Here is a 19,343-nt window from a genome sequence, read left to right as displayed (position 1 = left end):
AAGGCCATCGCTGACCCAGCCTATCAGGATGCTGTTCCACAATAAAAACTTGGCAGTCCCCCAGAAGCATGAACCATGTTTTGCATGGGGCCATACACAGCTTCTTCTAGCCCCCTAAGTAGGAGGTAAGGATTGTGACTCCTCATACTGTTTCTGCCACAATGATGTCAGAAGCAAAATGAAAAACAGCATAATACAAAACCATTCAAAGCAGCCAAGTATCTACAGCTGATGCTCAGGTTGCGAACGTGATCCGTGTGGGATGCACGTTTGAATCATAGAATCATAGAGTTGGAAGAGACCACAAGGGCCATCGAGTCCAACCCCCTGCCAAGCAGGAAACACCATCAGAGCACTCCTGACATATGTTTGTCAAGCCTCTGCTTAAAGACCTCCAAAGAAGGAGACTCCACCACACTCCTTGGCAGCAAATTCCACTGTCGAACAGCTCTTACTGTCAGGAAGTTCTTCCTAATGTTTAGGTGGAATCTTCTTTCTTATAGTTTGGATCCATTGCTCCGTGTCTGCTTCTCTGGAGCAGCATAAAACAACCTTTCTCCCTCCTCTATGTGACACGTTTGCAACCTGCAGCGTTCGCAACCCGCGTCTGTGCACGCGCGGGTTGCGATTTGACGCTTCTGCGCATGTGCGCCGAAATCCAGAAGTAGCCCGTTCCAATACTTCCAGGTTTTGGCGACTTGCAACCCAAAAAAACGCAACCTGAAGCGGATGTAACGCGAGGTATGATTGTATTTGTGTGTGTGTGTGTGTGTATTTCTGGTGATGGTCAGAAATACACACACACACACACACAAACAAACAAACAAACAAACAGGCAAACAACAGGCAAAACACTGACCCCCCATACACACAACAAATAAAACAGATTTTTTTAAAAAAGGCACCCCCACAACCAAATAGCAACAAAAAAGGCCCCCGCAAAACCCTCATTTTAAAAACTGGGAAAGGCAGGTCTTGGCAAAGGGGGTGTATGAGGGCACTGTGTTGGAGACCTAAAGTCTAGCCTGATCCAAGCAAGAGAACTCAAGGCACATGTGGGCCAACTCAGTGGCTTCTACCAAGTTCTTCAAAAGCAGCCAAGTATCTAAGGATAAGGAAGAGTTCAGAATGCTCGTCATTGTAGTACAGTACTAAAATGTAAATATCAGAAAAATGTAAATACACCACTACACATAGTTTTTTGTATCTTAACATTTGGCTGCACTGATGAGTATCTGCATTACGAGTATGAAATTTTAAGTGCGTGCATTTCAGCTGCACTTACAAAAGGACCCTGTCAAAACTTGTGAAAGTTTCCCGTAATATTATTTAGGAAAACAAGAATACCCCCTCCCATGCGCATATGCACACATATGAAATGCAGAGTTGAGTTGTGTTTTCATACAGATCTTATATGTCTATACGGAAATAGATCTGCTCTATTCTTTACTCTCCAAGCCTTCACACAACCTACTGACATTGTTTTTATGTTAAAAAAAAAATCAAGTTGTGCTCTGATCAATTGATTTCTGAGCCTTCCCTCAATTTCCTCCATAAGCTTCATTCTATTTAACATTTCCATGTTGAGAACCCATAATAGTCGCAGTATTCGGATGGCAGCTTTTCACTGCAATCTCACATTGTTTTACAGAACTTTCCTTTCAAATTTACTTACAGACATTTTGCCGTTGCGGTTGGCTTCCTCCCTTTCTGCCAATGCCTTCAGAAAGTCGTCTTTCAGCTCTTTTCCTGCACTTGCCAGAGCTCTGGTAAGGGAAAGACAGAACACAATGTTTGTTTCTGGCTCTTTCTATCTTCTTCTTCCTCATCTAAATAACATTTAAACAAGAGTGAATAATAATAATAATAATAATAATAATAATAATAATAATAATAATAATAAATAAATAAATAAATTAAAAGAGCTCAGTCCAAGAGAAGATTCATCAGTACCTTGACAATGTTCCAAACCAACCTTACATATTTCAAAAAGGACTGCAGATTGTTTTTATAGAAAAGTCTGAATTAATAAACACAACTCCAGCACACTGTGTGCGGCAAGGCTGAACAGAATAGCAGAGCCACTGCATCTAAAGCCATGATGCTTTTGTCAAACAGGGCAACAAATGGGGGCAGTATTTTTTTTGCTGTGTCAACTCCAAGCAAATGCAGCAGAGAAGGCCGGATCAGGCCCATTACCAGCAGCTGGACTTGTTTGGAACCCAGCAGATCCTTGTGGGCTTCCCATAGGCAACTAAAAGGTAAAAGGATCCCTGACCATTAGGTCCAGTCGTGGCCGACTCTGGGGTTGCGCACTCATCTCGCTTTATTGGCCGAGGGAGCCGGTATTCAGCTTCCAGGTCATGTGGCCAGCATGACTAAGCCGCTTCTGGCGAACCAGAGCAGCGCATGGAAACGCCGTTTACCTTCCTGCCAGAGAGGTACCTATTCATCTACTTGAACTTTGACGTGCTTTTGAAGTGCTAGATTGGCAGGAGCAGGGACCAAGCAACGGGAGCTCACCCCGTCGCGGGGATTCGAACCGCCGACCTTCTGATCAGCAAGTCCTAGGCTCTGTGGTTTAACCCACAGCGCCACCCGTGTCCCGCTCATAGGCATCTAGTTGGCCATTAAGAACAGAATGCTGAACTAGATAGGACTTCCGTCTTATGTCACCATGATATGCATCCACCAGTCAATGGCAGTTGTACATACTATGTGGCAACCAGCTGAAGCACCTTTGTGATTAGACTGCAGGGATCAAAACAATTTATGTAGACCCCAAAATGAGGGGTGATCTTGGTGTGTTTCCTGATAAGGTAGTTCCTTATGAAGATGCCATATAATTAAAGCAGATTCTCCTGTGCACTGTGCTGAATATAAATATCTAAAGCACAGCAGACCATATTATAATGCAGAAAAATAAACAGGGAACTCCAATAAATCCCGGTCTTCACAGCAGATAGAGAATGAGTTACATATTGCTTGCAATCAACTCAAATTTAAGTTCTGGCATGGACCACATTTTGTAGCCATGGACTGTTAGCATATTTCGTCCAAACATTACTGTCCTATTACAAATTGTGTCCACTTCCGGGTGGGGCCAGGTTACGGCTGGGCCACCTAGCCTCCTCCCCCCTCAACATGGGGGCAGGACGGCGCCCCGCGTCCTGCTAGGAGAGACCCTGCCCCCCTCATTTCGCCAGGCGGCCAATCAGGTCGCTCGGGAGCGTGGCCAGGGCCGATTTATGCCGCGGCGCGACTCTGAGGCTTCCCTTTCAGCCTCGCGCCACAGATCTCCTGCCCTCCCACCCTTTTTCCAAGTTGTATCTTTGGCTTTGTGATGGTCTTCGGTTTGTCACCATTGAGGGGCCTGGTAGGACTTTTTCCACTTGGCAAATTGGCACCAGCCATTTGGGTTTCGCCTACCTCATCACAACTTTGTAAGGTTTGGCGGTTAGGCATTGGAATAGCGTTGTGTGGGGGAGAGGAGGTGCGGCCATCACCTGCCCCTCCAAGATTAAGGTTATTCCGTTAAAGGAATTCGGGAGTGTGGATCTTGTCCAAAGCCCAGGGAGGGGCCAGGGCCATACCACGACCCTGATGGGAACCCAGGGGGTGCTTGAGTCGATCCGCATCAGCAGGGCTCCCCCTACTGGTAGTGTACCCTTACCAGACTTCCTGCAAGGCGGGTAGGAGTCAGATATAGTCTGTTGAGAAGATAGTCCCCGCGCTGCACTGTTAGCGCAGTGTGCAGGGACTCGCCAAGTGGGCGGCTCGGTTCGGGGGCTGCTCAGGGGCCGGTTAAATGGCTTCCCTAGGCCACTTCTGGCCCATCAGCTACAGGTTGGGGACCCCTGGCCTAACTTTTGCCCTTTAACATTAACCTAAAATTCTGTGTCCTTGTGTGGGGGCTTGGGGGCCTTGACAGGCAAATATATGTGTGCATGCACCCACATCACATATCAATGCACACCAATGGTAATATACGACTGCCCTTCTTCATCAATTTTAATAAAAAGCTAACCCTCCAGAGAAAAGGGTGCCCCCATGCCCACAGGGAACAGTTGGATATATTTGTGTTGGGAATAGTCAAGCTTTGTACAGTCTTCCTATGCCCTCTCTGTTTTCCCAAGGAAGGGAGAAGTGGCAACTAGAAAAGGGAAAACGGTTGGAAGGGATTCTTTAGCCCCTGCTATGCGTTTCTCCTGTTTGACTAAGTTTACTTAACACTCAGTGACCTGAAAAAGCTTGTAAAAATAAATACCAAAAAGAAGTTATTTCCTCAAAAAGGAAAAAAAAGAAGAAAGGAAGCTAGAGTAATTTCTTTACAAAGGATTAGAGCTACACTTTACTTTACTGGCATGTAAACACTCAGTTATTCTATTGTTAACATATTCACGCAATTGCACCCTTTCGATGCAGTATAAGGGCAATGCAAAAAAAGGCAAGAGAAAAACTGAAAGCTGTGTTTAACGATTAACCAGCAAGTTATGCATGCTATGACAATGTCACACATACAATCTAACAAGTAAAGGTCTTCCCCTTCCCTTCCTGAAGCCCATTTTGAAGCCCATTTCTTCAGTCCTTCCATTGCAGAATCTTCAACGTAATCTAATTCATTAGAAAAGGGAATGTTCCACAGGGAGATCATTCTGCGCAAAGCATATTGGAATGGGAATGAGAAGCTCAAGCTTTTTACGTTTGATGGGACAACCCAGTCAGATGGGCAGTGCGCGCGCACACACACACACACACACATATATATACCACACATACACACACACATATATATAGACACACACACACACACATATATATAGACACACACACATACACACACATATATATCTGTAAACAAAGACAGCCTATTAAAAGATGGATTGAATTTTCCTGGATACAAAGATGGCAAAAAAACAAACACACCCAAAGCTAAGTGTTATTGGCAAACTGTTGACATCGCAGACTAATGATGACAATCCCCACCAGAGGCTTCAATAAGATGACAATGAAACTGAGGCCAAATCAGGGCAAGCCCTTGTTGAAACTTGCCGCCCTCGTTCTGCAGGAAAGCATTGGTGCAAGTCATTAATTAATGGAACACCATTACAAAGTGCACATAAAATGGTGCCACCCATTAAACCGAAACACTCATTGCTACCCAGCCAGAAGCAGACTTCTGCGTTATGAGTATGTTCTTTGCAGCACTATTCTGTGTCTGATACTACTTTGCTACATTGACTCTAAAACGCACATCTGCAAAGCAACTGCTAATAATAATAATAATAATAATTTATTATTTATACCCCGCCCATCTGGCTGGGTTTCCCCAGCCACTCTGGGCGGCTTCCAAAAGAATATTAAAATACTGTGATACATCAAACATTAAAAGCTTCCCTAAACAGGGCTGCCTTCAGATGTCTTCTGAAAGTCTGGTAGTTGTTCTTCTCTTTGACATCTGGTGGGAGGGCGTTCCACAGGGAGGGCACCACTACAGAGAAGGCCCTCTGCCTGGTTCCCTGTAACTTGGCTTCTCTCAGTGAGGGAACCGCCAAAAGGCCCTCGGTGCTGGACCTCAGTGTCCGGGTAGAACAATGGGGGTGGAGACACTCCTTCAGGTATACTGGACCGAGGCCGCTTAGGGCTTTAAAGGTCAGCACCAACACTTTGAATTGTGCTCGGAAACATACTGGGAGCACAATTGCTTGGGTTGCTTCTGGTGGCCCTCAGTTGCAAAATAAGAATTTACCAATGAAAATGCAATTCCCATTATCCTCACCACCTCCTGTATCAACTGCCAAGTCTGAAAGGTCTCTCCCTCCCGCAGAGTCATGCTCCCTGTGAGACAAAGGTCCATACCGTGGAAAGGCCTCCTTTGGGAGGTTGTAGACTCTCCTTTCTTGGAGGTTTTTAAGCAGAGGTTGGATGGCCATCCGTCATGGATGCTTTAGCTGAGATTCCTGCATTGCAAGGGGGTTGGACTAGATAACCCCTGGGTCCTTTCCAACTCTACAATTCTATGATTCCATGGCAATCAAAAGAGCCCCAGGCAAAAGCCAACTCTTAAGACCAGACCAGAATGCACCTAGGAAATCTGTGTAAAATACTGGATGGCCTAGATTTAAGGACATAAGATGTGTTTGCATCAGGCCAATTAGTAGTCCAGTATTCCTATTCTCAACAAACCTAGACAGCATCTTAAAAAGCAGAGACATCACCTTGCCAATAAAGGTCCGTATAGTTAAAGCTATGGTTTTCCCAGTAGTGATGTATGGAAGTGAGAGCTGTACCATAAAGAAGGCTGATCGCTGAAGAATGGATGCTTTTGAATTATGGTGCTGGAGGAGACTCTTGAGAGTCCCATGGACTGCAAGAAGATATTTTTAGCTGATTTTGCGTGCGCACTCCCCATCGCCTGCACCCCTGGCGGGGGCCCACCTCACCACCCCCTACCTACGGCCCTGTTCAGAAGCATTACTGTCTCCTGCTGTGGCTAGTTAACATAACCTAGTCTTCCTAACACCTTATCCACTCCATTTTACAACAGTAGGTGGGGTTTCCAAGCCCAGGAACATACTACTTCTAGGAACAAGGCTCTCGCGCTGCTTGCTCCACTCTTCTCCCTGCCCCCATTTGGCTTCAGAAGAACACAAAAGCTTTCTCGCCACTTTGTGACTTTTCGGTTGGTCCTAATAAAAGTATTACTTTATTATTACATTTGATTATTTTCTAATGAACAAAGCTACCTGCAGTATTTGGAATTAAACTGTGCCCACATGCTTGATTTTCTTGCCCTAAAATATAAATTAGACACTGGCTGATAATGGCTAATAATAATAATAATAATAATAATAATAATTTATTATTTGTATCCCGACCATCTGACTAGGTTGCCTTGCCCCAGCCATTCTGGGAGGCTTCTAACATCCTACATCTTCAGAGCCAATACCTTATTCAGCAAAGGATGCACTTCTAATCATTTCAAGAATTCTTTCTTTGGCCTCCTCCATTGTTACGGCCTTTCCCAGTAGTGATGTATGGAAGTGAGAGCTGGACCATAAAGGAGGCAGATCGCCGAAGAATTGATGCTTTTGAATTATGGTGCTGGAGTAGACTCTTGAGAGTCCCATGGACTGCAAGAAGATCAAACCTATCCATTCTTAAGGAAATCATCCCTGAGTGCTCACTGGAAGGACAGTTCCTGAAGCTGAGGCTCCAAGACTTTGGCCACCTCTTGAGAAGAGCAGACTCCCTGGAAAAGACCCTGATGTTGGGAAAGATGGAGGACACAAGGAGAAGGGGACGACAGAGGACGAGATGGCTGGACAGTGTTCTCGAAGCTACCAGCATGAGTTTGACCAAACTAAGGGGGGCAGTGGAAGACAGGAGTGCCTGGCGTGCTCTGGTCCATGGGGTCCCGAAGAGTCGGACACGACTAAACGACTAAACAACAACAATTGTTACGGCCAGATGAAATGACTGTGTGGGAACATTATTAGTGAAAGCCATGCAGTTGGGTATATAGTACTATGGCTGCACAGATTCCACCAACCAGAAACACATCAGCCTAATCTCATTTAAGAAATAGGTGTTCACTCAAGAGGGAAAATATGCTTGGTGAGTACATACCATATTTTTGTATCTAATCATCAAGAGTGATAAAAACAATGAGTTTTTCCATACATTATCAATTGTTTTTATCTTTTTTTCCCATGGGAAGAAGGGATTCCCAAAAAAAGATGGCCACAAGACTCCTGTTCTGGAGAACTGGCTTGCAGTTGATTATGGTGCAAAGGAAACTTGTGAGTCAGGGCAACGCTTTGTGTGAGTTTCAAAATGCTGACACTGAAGATATATTAATGATTTCTTTCGTTTCAGTTATATATTCCTACAGGAGGAAGGTGGGATTTTGACATTTAAATAGAATCATAGAGTTGGAAGATACCCCAAGGATCATTTAGTCCAACCCTCTCCAATGCAGGTATCTCAGCGGAAGCATCCAAGAGAGATGACTATCCAAAAACATCTAAGGAAGAAGAGCCCACAACCACCTGAGGGGTGTTAGGATATTTCCGTTCCACCTTAAAAGGGAGCAGGATGTTTGTGTCACAGCCTGCGTATTTCCTGTTCACAGGATGTTTATGTTTCCTATTGCTTTCGTTTTCTCTCTCTGTCGAAGACACTGATGCAGACAGTCATGTCTTTCTTTGTTCTGATCAACGCTGAATAAAAGCTTGTAAATAATGCTCTCCTGGGTGCGACTTTTGCTGTGCATTATCTGCTGATAAGAGTGTGCATGAGCCCTGGAATGTGGCAAGGTATTTCCAGGAAACTCGTGTCGCTAATAGCTCATACTGCGTGACTACGGGAGATTGATGGATCGTCCGGCAGCCGGCTTGGGGGCCATGATGGACTTTATCTCCCTGGCAGTATCCCAACAAGGGGGTCCGTCCCACAGTCAAACAGCTCTTTCCGTCAGAAAGTTCTTCCTGATGCTTAGTCAGAATCTCCTTTATTGTAACTTGAATCTATTGGTTCAATTCCTGCCCTCCAGAGCAGGAGAAAACAAGCTTGCTTCTTCTTCCATGTGATAGCCCTTGAGATATTGTAAGATGGCTATCATATCTCCTCTCAGTCTCCTCTTTTCTAGGCTAAACATACCCAGCTCCTTCAACTGTTCCTCATAAGGCTTGGTTCCAGACCCTTGATCATCTAAGTCTCCCTCCTCTGCACATGTTCCAGCTTGTCAATATCCTTCTTAAAACTGTGGTGCCCAGAACTGGACACAGTATTCCAGGTGTGGTCTGACCAAGGCAGAATAGAGTGGCACTATTACTTCCCTTGATCTGGTCACTTTTCTTCTGTTGATACAGCCTAGATAACACATTGCAAATATTATCACCTAACATTAGGCACTCCATTTCAATACCTAATCAGTGTGATTAAAGAGGGGTCCCAACTGCAACACTTTGGGTCCCCACCCTACCCTGGCAAGAAGCAGAAGGAAGGGGAGAAGTGGTGTGTGACCCATTAGCATCAATTCGATGGATCAACAGTACACGAAAAGAGGACATAAAGAATCAGTTACGCTACATAAGAAAATTTCAGCCATGGGCCACCAAACCTTATTTCAGAAACCACCTCTTAGCCAGTCTTCAGCTTCTGGTTTCTCTATATACAGGTCTCCTCAAGCATTTCCTCTCCCATTAAAGCTAACACTTCAGCACGAAAACTTATTTTTAAAAGAGCTAACCTAATACACTTTCAGCTTTCAAAGAAGCAATAATGAAACTGTCCTTACTCTCTAGGGGATGTATATTCACTACTGATCTTCAAATGAGATCAGCAGGCCACACGCTAAGATGCTCAGAACAGCCTTTTGTAAACCGTTGGAGGTCAGCAATTTGCCGGATGCAAAGCAAAAAAAATAAAAATCTGCTAGAATTAACTACTGCTGGGACAAAGGACTTCCAAGGATTCACAGATGAGCTGGAGGAGGAATCGGAGTCCGGGAACTGGTTGTTCCAGCTGGACTGGTCCAGCTCAGTGGCATGGCCAAATGATGCTTTGTAGAAAGTGATGGGAGAACAGCTTGTGCTTTAAATATCTACAGTCTAAGAGTGCAATAAGCTCTTGTTGCAGGAGATGAAGGATGATGTGGAACTTCTGGCTCATCCTCAGTGATGTGCACCAAGATATTCCTGATTGTTAACGGGTGCTGGTTAGGTTTTATTTATCACATAAAGAAGCACCCTTGCATGCTTTGCACGATGTATAAATATGGGGAGCAGGCCACAGCAGTGGCGTAGCGTGGGGGGTGCAGGGGGGGGCCGGCCGCACCGGGCGCAACATCTGGGGGGGGGGCGCGCTCGCACTCGCAGCTCTCTGCCCCTACCTGGCTCACTCACTCTCTCTCACTGCAGTGCTGGCTGTGCGAATCCGATCCGAGCCGCTGGGTCACCGCCCACTGTGGAGGGGGTGGGTGCCAGGCGTGCGGTGCGGAGAGAGAGCGAGGGACTATCTGGGGGAGGGACAGTGCAGCGGCCGCCCAGCGCAGCGCTGAGCGCGGGAGAGAACCACACCAGACCAGACCAGGCAGCAGCAAGAAGAAGCTGGCAGCGGCGGCAGGTTAGGGGTTAGGGGGCACAAATTACTTGCCTTGCCCCGGGTTAGGGGGCGCAAATTACTTGCCTTGCCCCGGGTGCTGACAACCCATGCTACGCCGCTGGGCCACAGTTCAGAATTCAGAAAAACCACCAAATGGATTCAGCCAAATGTAAATGTTATTTAGCTGTGGAGTCGATTTAAAACAAAATCCATTTAAACATTTCAAAAACACCTTAAAAGTGAAGACTGATTTCTCACGTTCATTTTAAATCTGGTACAGGTAATTTAAGGTAAAGTGTTATTTCACCTGTTATCCCGGAGACCCCCATCTACAACATATTGTAGACTCTTACTAAAAACATATTTTTGTACAAAAACTGCTAATTACTGGATTCTGCTGTTCAAATTTTAATTTTTTAGCATTCTTTTTTAATTTCTTTGTTTTATTGCAAATTCATTAAAGAAAAAAGAAAAGGAAGGAAGGAAGGAAGGAAGGAAGGAAGGGAAACACAGGGGGAGGGGGGACCTGTCAACTTACATTAACAGTACATTTAAAAATTAATACACCCAAATTAGTTTACATGTAAGAGTAATATATGTTGTCCAATTGCCCAAATCTGGATCCAAGAAAAATAGAAAGTACATTCAAATGCAGCAAGTACATTAACGTCACCAAACCACTGTGTCATAGATTGGGGTTACCGTATTTTTCGTCCCATAGGACGCACCTAGTTTTTTGGGGGAGAAATAAAGGGGAAAAAATCCCTTTATTTCCCCCCCAAAAGCAGGGCGGGGAAACAGAACCAGGTTGAGGAACAGCGGGATGGCGGCGCTGCACCTCCCTGCTGTCCCCCGAGCTTGTGGGGCTGGCCGATGTCTGCCCCGTGCGAGGGGCGCTCTGCATCAGGCCCCCCCCCCCGCGGGGCGGCAGGCTGCTATCCGCAGCGTGGGGAGCCTTGCGGAGAACTCCTGCAAGGCTCCCCACGCTGTGGATGTCTGCCTGGCGTGGGGGGGCGCTCTGCTTCAGGGCGCCCCGCCCGCCGGGCAGCAGGCTGCTATCCGCAGCCTAGACATCCCTGCCGGACCTCCCGTGCGCACCGACCCCTCTCGCTCTCCAAGCTTCAGCAAAAGCCTGCATTCGCCCCATAGGACGCACCCAGATTTCCCCTTCATTTTTGGAGGGGAAAAAGTGCATCCTATAGGGCGAAAAATACGGTATTTATCCTTCCAGGCTCAAAGTATAAATCTCTTAATGGCTCTTAGGGCACGTAAAATCCATTCTTGCTGTCCATTAATATAATTTAGAAGTACATGAACGTCCACAAACTTCAAGGATTTCACTAATACAAAATTGATAAGGACAACAACTTTAGACCAAAAAAAAAGTATCACTGGACATGCCCACATCATGTGTATCACTGAGGAATTGTCAGCATTACACCTCCAACAGACAAAAGCTAATATCATCAAGGCAACTATCTGTAAACAAATGATAAACACCCATAAAATGGCAAAAGCAGTTTCTTTCCAAAATAGGTTTTATCTTAAATAATTGCAATCACAGTAAATAAAGAGTCCACTTTTAATATACCAGTGGTTCAGTGCTCAGATGTCGCTCCGGTAATCAGACGTTTTGTCCCCAAAGGGCTTAGTCATCGAGCTATAAAAATAAATTATAACAGCATTGCAACGAATTAACAAGTAGAGTAAGGAAAATTAAAAATTAAAATACACCGAGAATGCATGATTGAGACATACCTTTGTAGTAAATAATATACAAAAGACGGCAGTATATAAACGACCTAAAGCAATACACTTCCAGCATCTATCTGAATTAGACAGTGCTTTCCTATAAAGACACTGTAGAGTACAGTATACGTGAAATTTCAATTTTTGCTGAGCCAATCTCCATTTTAAATCTAAATAAACATTCTGCATGGCTTCTAAAGCAATTTTCTGATTCTTTTTTTTTGGGGGGGAGCATATTCTAACTCCATGTTCTATTCTTCTGGAAGCTCTTCAACTTCTACTTTACTTTCACTAATATATTGGTGAAAATAGCATATGAAAACACAGTAGGGAACATTGCTTGCAAAAAAAAAATTAAATTACATTAGTCCAAACTGCACACAGAGGAGGAATTCACATGAAAATCCTAGTGCATTGTTATGAGGACTTATTTTAAAAAAACAACACACAAATTGCTGCAGGTGTGCTGAGAACTATATTTATCACGGGAAAAATGAGAAACCAAGGGAATCCAAATTGACAGAACATTCCAGCTCTGCTTGATAGGCACAATTTAGGTGCACTAATCAGTGTTCAGTCAACCTTCAAGTGAGACTTGCACCATTTGCATTCGAATCTTTCTCCAGTTTGATTCATAGCCTGTAGCTCTGCAGAATGACAGGAACTAAACTGGACTCCACAAGACCAAAGAGGATGCTAAGGAGCAATGTTCCACAGCCAGGCCAGGAATCTGACAGGACCGTCATCTTAGTCTCCTAGAAAATCCCCTAAACTGGATGCCCAACAAGTCAATCGACTGGTCGATCCCTGGGAGGTTTCGGTCAATCGTGGTCTCTTTTTCCTTTGCAGGGGAGAAAGAGCATCTGGCGCCGCCCCCTCTCCCTGTCCTCCATTTACATGTGATCGGAAGATGGAGTTTTCGCTGTGAGGCTGATTGTTTCCTGAGCGATCTTTTGTTGAGAGACTTTTTCCTTTTCCCCCTATAGAAAGCTCAACCTTTTTTTTACCTGCCCCTCTTTAAAAAGGTCTGCTTGGACTACTGCAATACACTCTACGTAGGGCTACCTTTGAAGGTGACCTGGAAACTACAATTAATCCAGAATGCGGCAGCTAGACTGGTGACTGGGAGTGACCACTGGGACCACATAACACCGGTCCTGAGAGATCTGCATTGGCTCCCAGTACGTTTCCGAGCACAATTCAAAGTGTTGGTGCTGACCTTTAAAGCCCTAAACGGCCTCGGTCCAGTATACCTGAAGGAGCGTCTCCACCCCCATTGTTCAGCCCGGACACTGAGGTCCCGCTCCGAGGGCCTTCTGGCGGTTCCCTCATTGCGAGAAGTGAGGTTACAGGGAACCAGGCAGTGGTCCTTCTCGGTAGTGGCGCCCGCCCTGTGGAACGCCCTCCCTTCAGATGTGAAGGAAATAAGCAGCTATCTTATTTTTAAAAGACATCTGAAAGCAGCCCTGTCTAGGGAAGTTTTTAATATCTAATGCTGTATCATTTTTAACACTTGATTGGAAGCCGCCCAGAGTGGCTGGGGAAATTCAGCCAGATGGGCGGGGTATAAATAATAAATTATTATTATTATTATTATTAGTATTATTATTATTAGGTCAACAACTCTGGCTTTCCTCCCTAAAAAAGAGCTCAACAAATTTGATCTGAACCCCCCCAAAAAAGGTTAACAACTCTTGACTTTCCTCCCTAAGAAAAGCTCAACAACTTTGACCTGAACCCCTACCAAAAAGTGGTAGATCACTGCCATTTTTTTATTCTGTGAGTAGATCGCAGTCTCTTGTGAGTTGGCCTAAAGCATTCAGAGATCCATCCAGGGCAAACCACCCTTGCGTTACAGAGGAATTTCATACAAGTGGAACATTGCACTTCTATTTATGAAGGAAGAAATATAAGCTTTCACTCTCCCCGCGCATGGATTGGGTTAAGAGAGAGCTACTCTTTACAATGACTAATTGGATTAGGAAGTTACTTTTTAAAAGAAAGCTTAAACTCTTACCATTTCTGACATATTTGGCACACACTCAATTGAGAAATGTGCTATAAAACTCTTGATTGCTACTTACATAATCTAATGTACAGGAAATACCTTTGGAAGGGCCTTAATCCCACGTATTTTATTGTTTAATAAAATGAACAAGTAATTGCAAAAACTACACTCAGTATTTGATACGCGAAACTCTACAAAGCCAAGGCTCTCTCTCTTTTCAGAAAATATTTTGGTTGCTTATGCACTTTATTTGAACAGTTTCCATGGTTATCACAGCTTTGGCTGACAAGGAGAAACCTACACCTGACATAATATTGGCACTGATATTACAAACAGTTAACAGCAAGCTACCAGCAACGTGGTCCTGTCATTTATCCAACATTCACAACTTTTTTAAAAAGGTTCTTTTATCAGCTCTAGGCTAAGTTCATTAAAAGAAAAAGAAAAAACATCACTGCTGTCAAGGGTGGTTTTTTAAAAATTTTATTTTAAGGAAGTGTTTCAGCGTGCTTCCTAATGTGATTAGCAGAGCTAACATGAAGAAAGGACCTTTCCTTGAATTCTGGATTCATGATAAAACACACAACTCACAGCAATAAATTATCGGAAATCAGGCAAATTATCAGAAATCAGTTGACGGGGCATTGCACATCATTCACTTCTTGCAGGCATGTCCAACTCCTAAGGGATAGTGATCTACTCCCACTATAAAAAAAACTGGCAGTGATCTACTCATTGGATTGACCAATGTTGTTGGGGAGGAAGACCCAAAGCAGTTGAGCTTTCTGGGGGGAGAAAGACCCAAAGTTGTTGCTTATTTTTAGGGGGGGGGGTCGATCAGGATCGACTGTTGGACGTGCCTGATTTATTGAATTTGTTACCTTAAGATGCAATGATGGCTTCTAGCTAATAGGACTGAGCAATGTATTGATACATCGCCCAGGAACAGTTTGAGGGCCATAGCGCAATGGCGCCTTCACCCAGTGGTATATTGTGGGTGGAACTTGCCTCCCACTAACAAAGCTGAGGCGATTTCACCCCAGCACTTCGTGGGGCCGATGCAGCTTGTTCCGCCCTCCGCTTTTCAACATCACGATGTATACCTGTATTCTGGTGTTAGGCTGGTGATAAGGTAAAGGTAAAGGACCCCTGACAGTTAACTCCAGTTGCAAACGACTCTGGGGTTTCTGCGCTCATCTTGCTTTGCAGGCCGAGGAAGTCGGCGTTTGTCTGCAGACAGTTTTTCTGGGGCATGTGGCCAGCATGACCAGAGCAGCGCACGGAAACACCGTTTACCTTCCCGCCGGAGCAGTACCTATTTATCTACTTGCACTTTGATGTGCTTTTGAACTGCTAGGTTGGCAGGAGCAGGGTCTGAGCAACGGGAGCTCACCCCATCGCGGGAATTCGAACCGCCGACCTTCCCATCGGCAAGCCCTAGGCTCAGTGGTTTAACCCACAGTGCCACCCGCGTCCCTGGGCTGGTGATAGATAAATATAAACAAATATAAATCTCAGCTGTCATTGGAAGATGCTGCCTCAGCACTCATCAAGAGCCAGCGTGGTGTAGTGGTTAAGAGCGGTGGACTCGTAATCTGGTGAACCGGGTTCGATTCCCTGCTCCTCCACATGTAGCTGCTGGGTGCCCTTGGGCAAGACACACTTCTCTGAAGTCTCTCATCCTCACTCACCTCACAGAGTGTTTGTTGTGGGGAAGGAAGGGAAAGGAGATTGTTAGCCGCCTCCTCAGGGTAGTGATAAAGAGGGATATCAAATCCAAACAACTACTACTACTACTACTACTACTACTACTACTACTCTTCTTCTTCTTCTTCTTCTTCTTCTTCTTCTTCTTATTCTTCTTCATTTTAAGTAAAACTCAACTTCCAAACCAGTCAACATTCATAATACAGTACATGGAGTGAGGAGAAGTGCCATCTTCAGGTATAAAAATGTCTTAGGCCGGCCCAGGGTCACTTCAATAGCTATTAGGCAGGATTGCTGAGTGGGTATAATTTAGCAATACTTTTGAAAATGAAAACCAGACGGCTGTTTGAATTGTATTTGGTAAAGATTTAGTTGCTGTCCGTAATTTTTATTCGCAATAATTGCCTTTTGCCATTTTAAACAGTTAATATTTATACTCGGGAGAAACATCACTTATTTCTGGGTAAGGTTAAAAAACAAGGAAGTGTTATGGAGACTGGAATGATTAATCTTGCCTCAAAAAAGCAGATGGAATTGGGGAAGAACTGGCTCAGTGATAACCAGTATAGTCTCATTTCCCTATTATACGCTGACATATAAGTTTAAAATGTGACACTTGTATTAAATGTAAATGTTTTAAGGCTTGCACTGTTAAGAACTGGAAATTGGAAGCATGCATAAAGGATAAATGAAGAAACAAGTAATTTGATTATCCTAATGTTTTGACCATATATAGATTGTGGTTTATATAGTGTTAGACACAAATCAGTGTGGACAAATCAGTAATGCCCATACACTGGATAACACCCCTATATCCAGCATAATGTGATTTTGAAAGATAAAAATCCCACAAGGAAGCTATTGTGTCTATCATTGTTTAATGGGCTGATGTGGTACAGCAATAAAGCTTCCAGCACGTTTGCAAAGCTAAGCAGGGTCCGGTGTGGTTTCAAATTGGAAGGGTAACCGGGGGTTGAGATACTTGCATTGCAGGGGGTTGGACTAGACAAGCCTCAGGGTCCCTTCCAAATTCCAATTCTATGATTCTACTCTTCACACGATTAGAGAACAGAACACATAGCAATGGGTCAACTTCAGTATTTCTCCATTCATGTTTGAAGCCCTCTAAACTGTGGAAGTATGAGCTTTCCTAACACGAAACTTGTTTTTTCAAAGATGCATGTGGGAAAAGCTTGTGGTCTCAAGAGCCTTGGAATCTTGTTATAAATATATTTTCACAGGCAGCAATTGGAGAAATAACTACGCAAAATCTAAGAAGCACAGACATCAAAAGTATCAGGAGTGCATGAACCTTGGATCACACTGTGTAAAAGGCACTTTTAAAAATAAACACTTTTGGATCAAATCATAATATTAATCTATTTTAAGGAAAAATAAAGCATCTGTTATTAAGCACTTTTGCAATACAAGGCTTCAGTCCTAGTAACATAGCAGCCCCTGGAAAGTATCACATCAAAGTAGAGATACTTATCAAGACCTAAACAACACTTACGGAAGAGTAACAAATTAAAAGCTTAGCAAAAACTAATGGTAATAATAACCTCAAGAGATTTTCAACTTTTCGCTCCCCAAGTGAAAAGTTCCTAAGAAGCTATGCAAACAAGCAATCGGCTATTGCAATTCTTGCTCAAAAATCACAAAGATTTCTTCAGAAAAATAGCAAAATCTAGTTCCTACACCCTTGCACAAGTCATTTCTTACATAATTTCCACCTGAAATATTCATATTCAAGATCACAAGGGAGGTTGTAAGGAGAAATGAGAAAGAAATTCATTTCGACAAAAAGGGCTGACACAGCAAATGCTGGAGAACAACATCTGACTAGCAAAAATGGCAGTAGGAATCCTCAATGGGCATGCACACACAGAATTTTCCTGCAAAGGTGATTTTGCAAAGGCTAAGTTTGCCATGATTCATACTGACCCAGCATGCAAAACTTTCTGGGCTACTTAACAGATAGACTCAAGTACATTAAGGCCTGACAATAATTTCAGTGTGGTGTAGTGGTTAAGAGTGGTGGACTTGTAATCTGGTGAACCGTGTTCGCTTCCCTGCTCCTCCACATGCAGCTGCTGGGTGACCTTGGGCCAGTCACACTTCTCGGAAGTCTCTCATCCTCACTCACCTCACAGAGTGTTTGTTGTGGGGGACGAAGGGAAAGGAGATTGTTAGCCGCTTTGAGACTCCTTTGGGTAGTGATAAAGCAGGGTATCAAATCCAAACTCTCCTTCTCTTCTTCTTCATTTCCCTTTGAATTTATATACTACCTTTCTATATTACTATGCACAAGGCGGTTTGGAAGCTGAAGAAACAACAAAATAGACAGCAAAAATCACACACATAGTAATAATCTGATCCAACACCAAAAAAATCCAACAACAATTTTAAAATAAACAACTTCTTTCAAATAAAGCACTGTTTAATAATCCATTGGGATGTGGGTGGTGCTGTGGTCTAAACCACTGTGCCTAGGGCTTGTCAATCGGAAGATCAGTGGTTCGAATCCCCACGACAGGGTGAGCTCCTGTTGCTCTGTCCCAGCTCCTGCCAATCCAGCAGTTCGAAAGCACGTCAAAGTGCAAGTAGATAAATAGGAACCGTTCCGGTGGGAAGGTAAATGGTGTTTCCGTGCGCTGCTCTGGTTTCGCCAGAAGTGGCTTCGTCATGCTGGCCACATGACCCGAAAAAACTGTCTGCGGACAAACGTCGGCTCCCTAGGCCAGTAAAGCGAGATGAGCGTCGCTACCCCAGAGTTGTTCATGACTGGACTTAACTGTCAGGGGTCCTTTACCTTTTTTAAATAATCCATTAGAAGAGAAGAGAAGAGTTTGGATTTGATATCCCGCTTTATCACTACCCGAAGGAGTCTCAAAGCGGCTAACATTCTCCTTTCCCTTCCTCCCCCACAACAAACACTCTGTGAGGTGAGTGGGGCTGAGAGACTTCAGAGAAGTGTGACTAGCCCAAGGTCACCCAGCAGCTGCATGTGGAGGAGCGGAGACGCCAACCCGGTTCCCCAGATTACGAGTCTACCGTTCTTAACCACTACACCACACTGGCTCTTACGAGAATATAATAGCAAACGGTAAATCAGTGGGGGCTGCTGAGTGAACTAGGCCAAGCATACTCTTGGAAGCCAGAATGCACTTGATAGTCCTTTAGGTTTGCTGAAACACTACATTTCCACAATCTGCTGGAACTGGAATTAAAATAGGCTTCTGCACAGCACTGGGAGCAGCTCTCCTCTGGGGTGCAGCCATACCAATAGCCTACCAGCTGGTGAGTTCCTGCCACTTACTGGTAGGGACAAGGTGGCAGCAAGGTTGGGCCTGCCCAGGTGCACAGGTGCAGCCTTTGTGACAAAACCCATCCGATGTTCCCACCAGTACAACTGTGCAGCCTGACCTCACTGCCACCTTACCCTTTCCCCATTTAAGCACCAATGATGACACCCAATTTCAGAGGGATATAAGAACGATTCACTTAATCTGGATGCAATCCTAAGTCTGCAGGGAACAGATGTTTACGAAAATGTGTAGAGTGCCTAGCGGTTCAACGCGCTTTCTGTCAGTAAAAAATAAACTAACATTTATTTGCAGCTTACACCCCACTCGAAAACCTTGTTCAGGGGAGCATGGCAATCACTAAAAAAGAATGACAAATAAATCAGTAACCTTACCAAAAATAAAATAGGAATAAAACTGCAGAGGCAGAATAAAACTATATTCCAGCTATTCTAGAAAGCCTTGCA

General features: G+C 44.3%; 1 protein-coding gene across 3 annotated transcripts in view; it reads right to left on the bottom strand.

Annotated features, from left to right (window-relative positions):
- The window catches only part of CFAP299 (cilia and flagella associated protein 299), a 336,852-nt gene that overhangs the window by 215,640 nt on the left and 101,869 nt on the right, over positions 1-19,343 (bottom strand). For all 3 annotated transcript variants that reach the window (XM_083459104.1, XM_083459106.1, XM_083459105.1), the window contains exon 3: positions 1,676-1,766. In XM_083459104.1, the coding sequence (XP_083315230.1) occupies positions 1,676-1,766 (91 nt within the window). The remainder of the gene's footprint in view (positions 1-1,675; positions 1,767-19,343) is intronic.

The sequence above is a fragment of the Podarcis liolepis genome (genome assembly GCF_965112155.1).
Source record: "Podarcis liolepis genome assembly, chromosome: 9".
In the NCBI taxonomy this organism is placed as follows: Eukaryota; Metazoa; Chordata; class Lepidosauria; order Squamata; family Lacertidae; genus Podarcis; species Podarcis liolepis.
The sequence above is the reverse complement of the archived record's forward strand: the minus strand, read 5'-3'. Positions and strand labels throughout refer to the sequence as shown.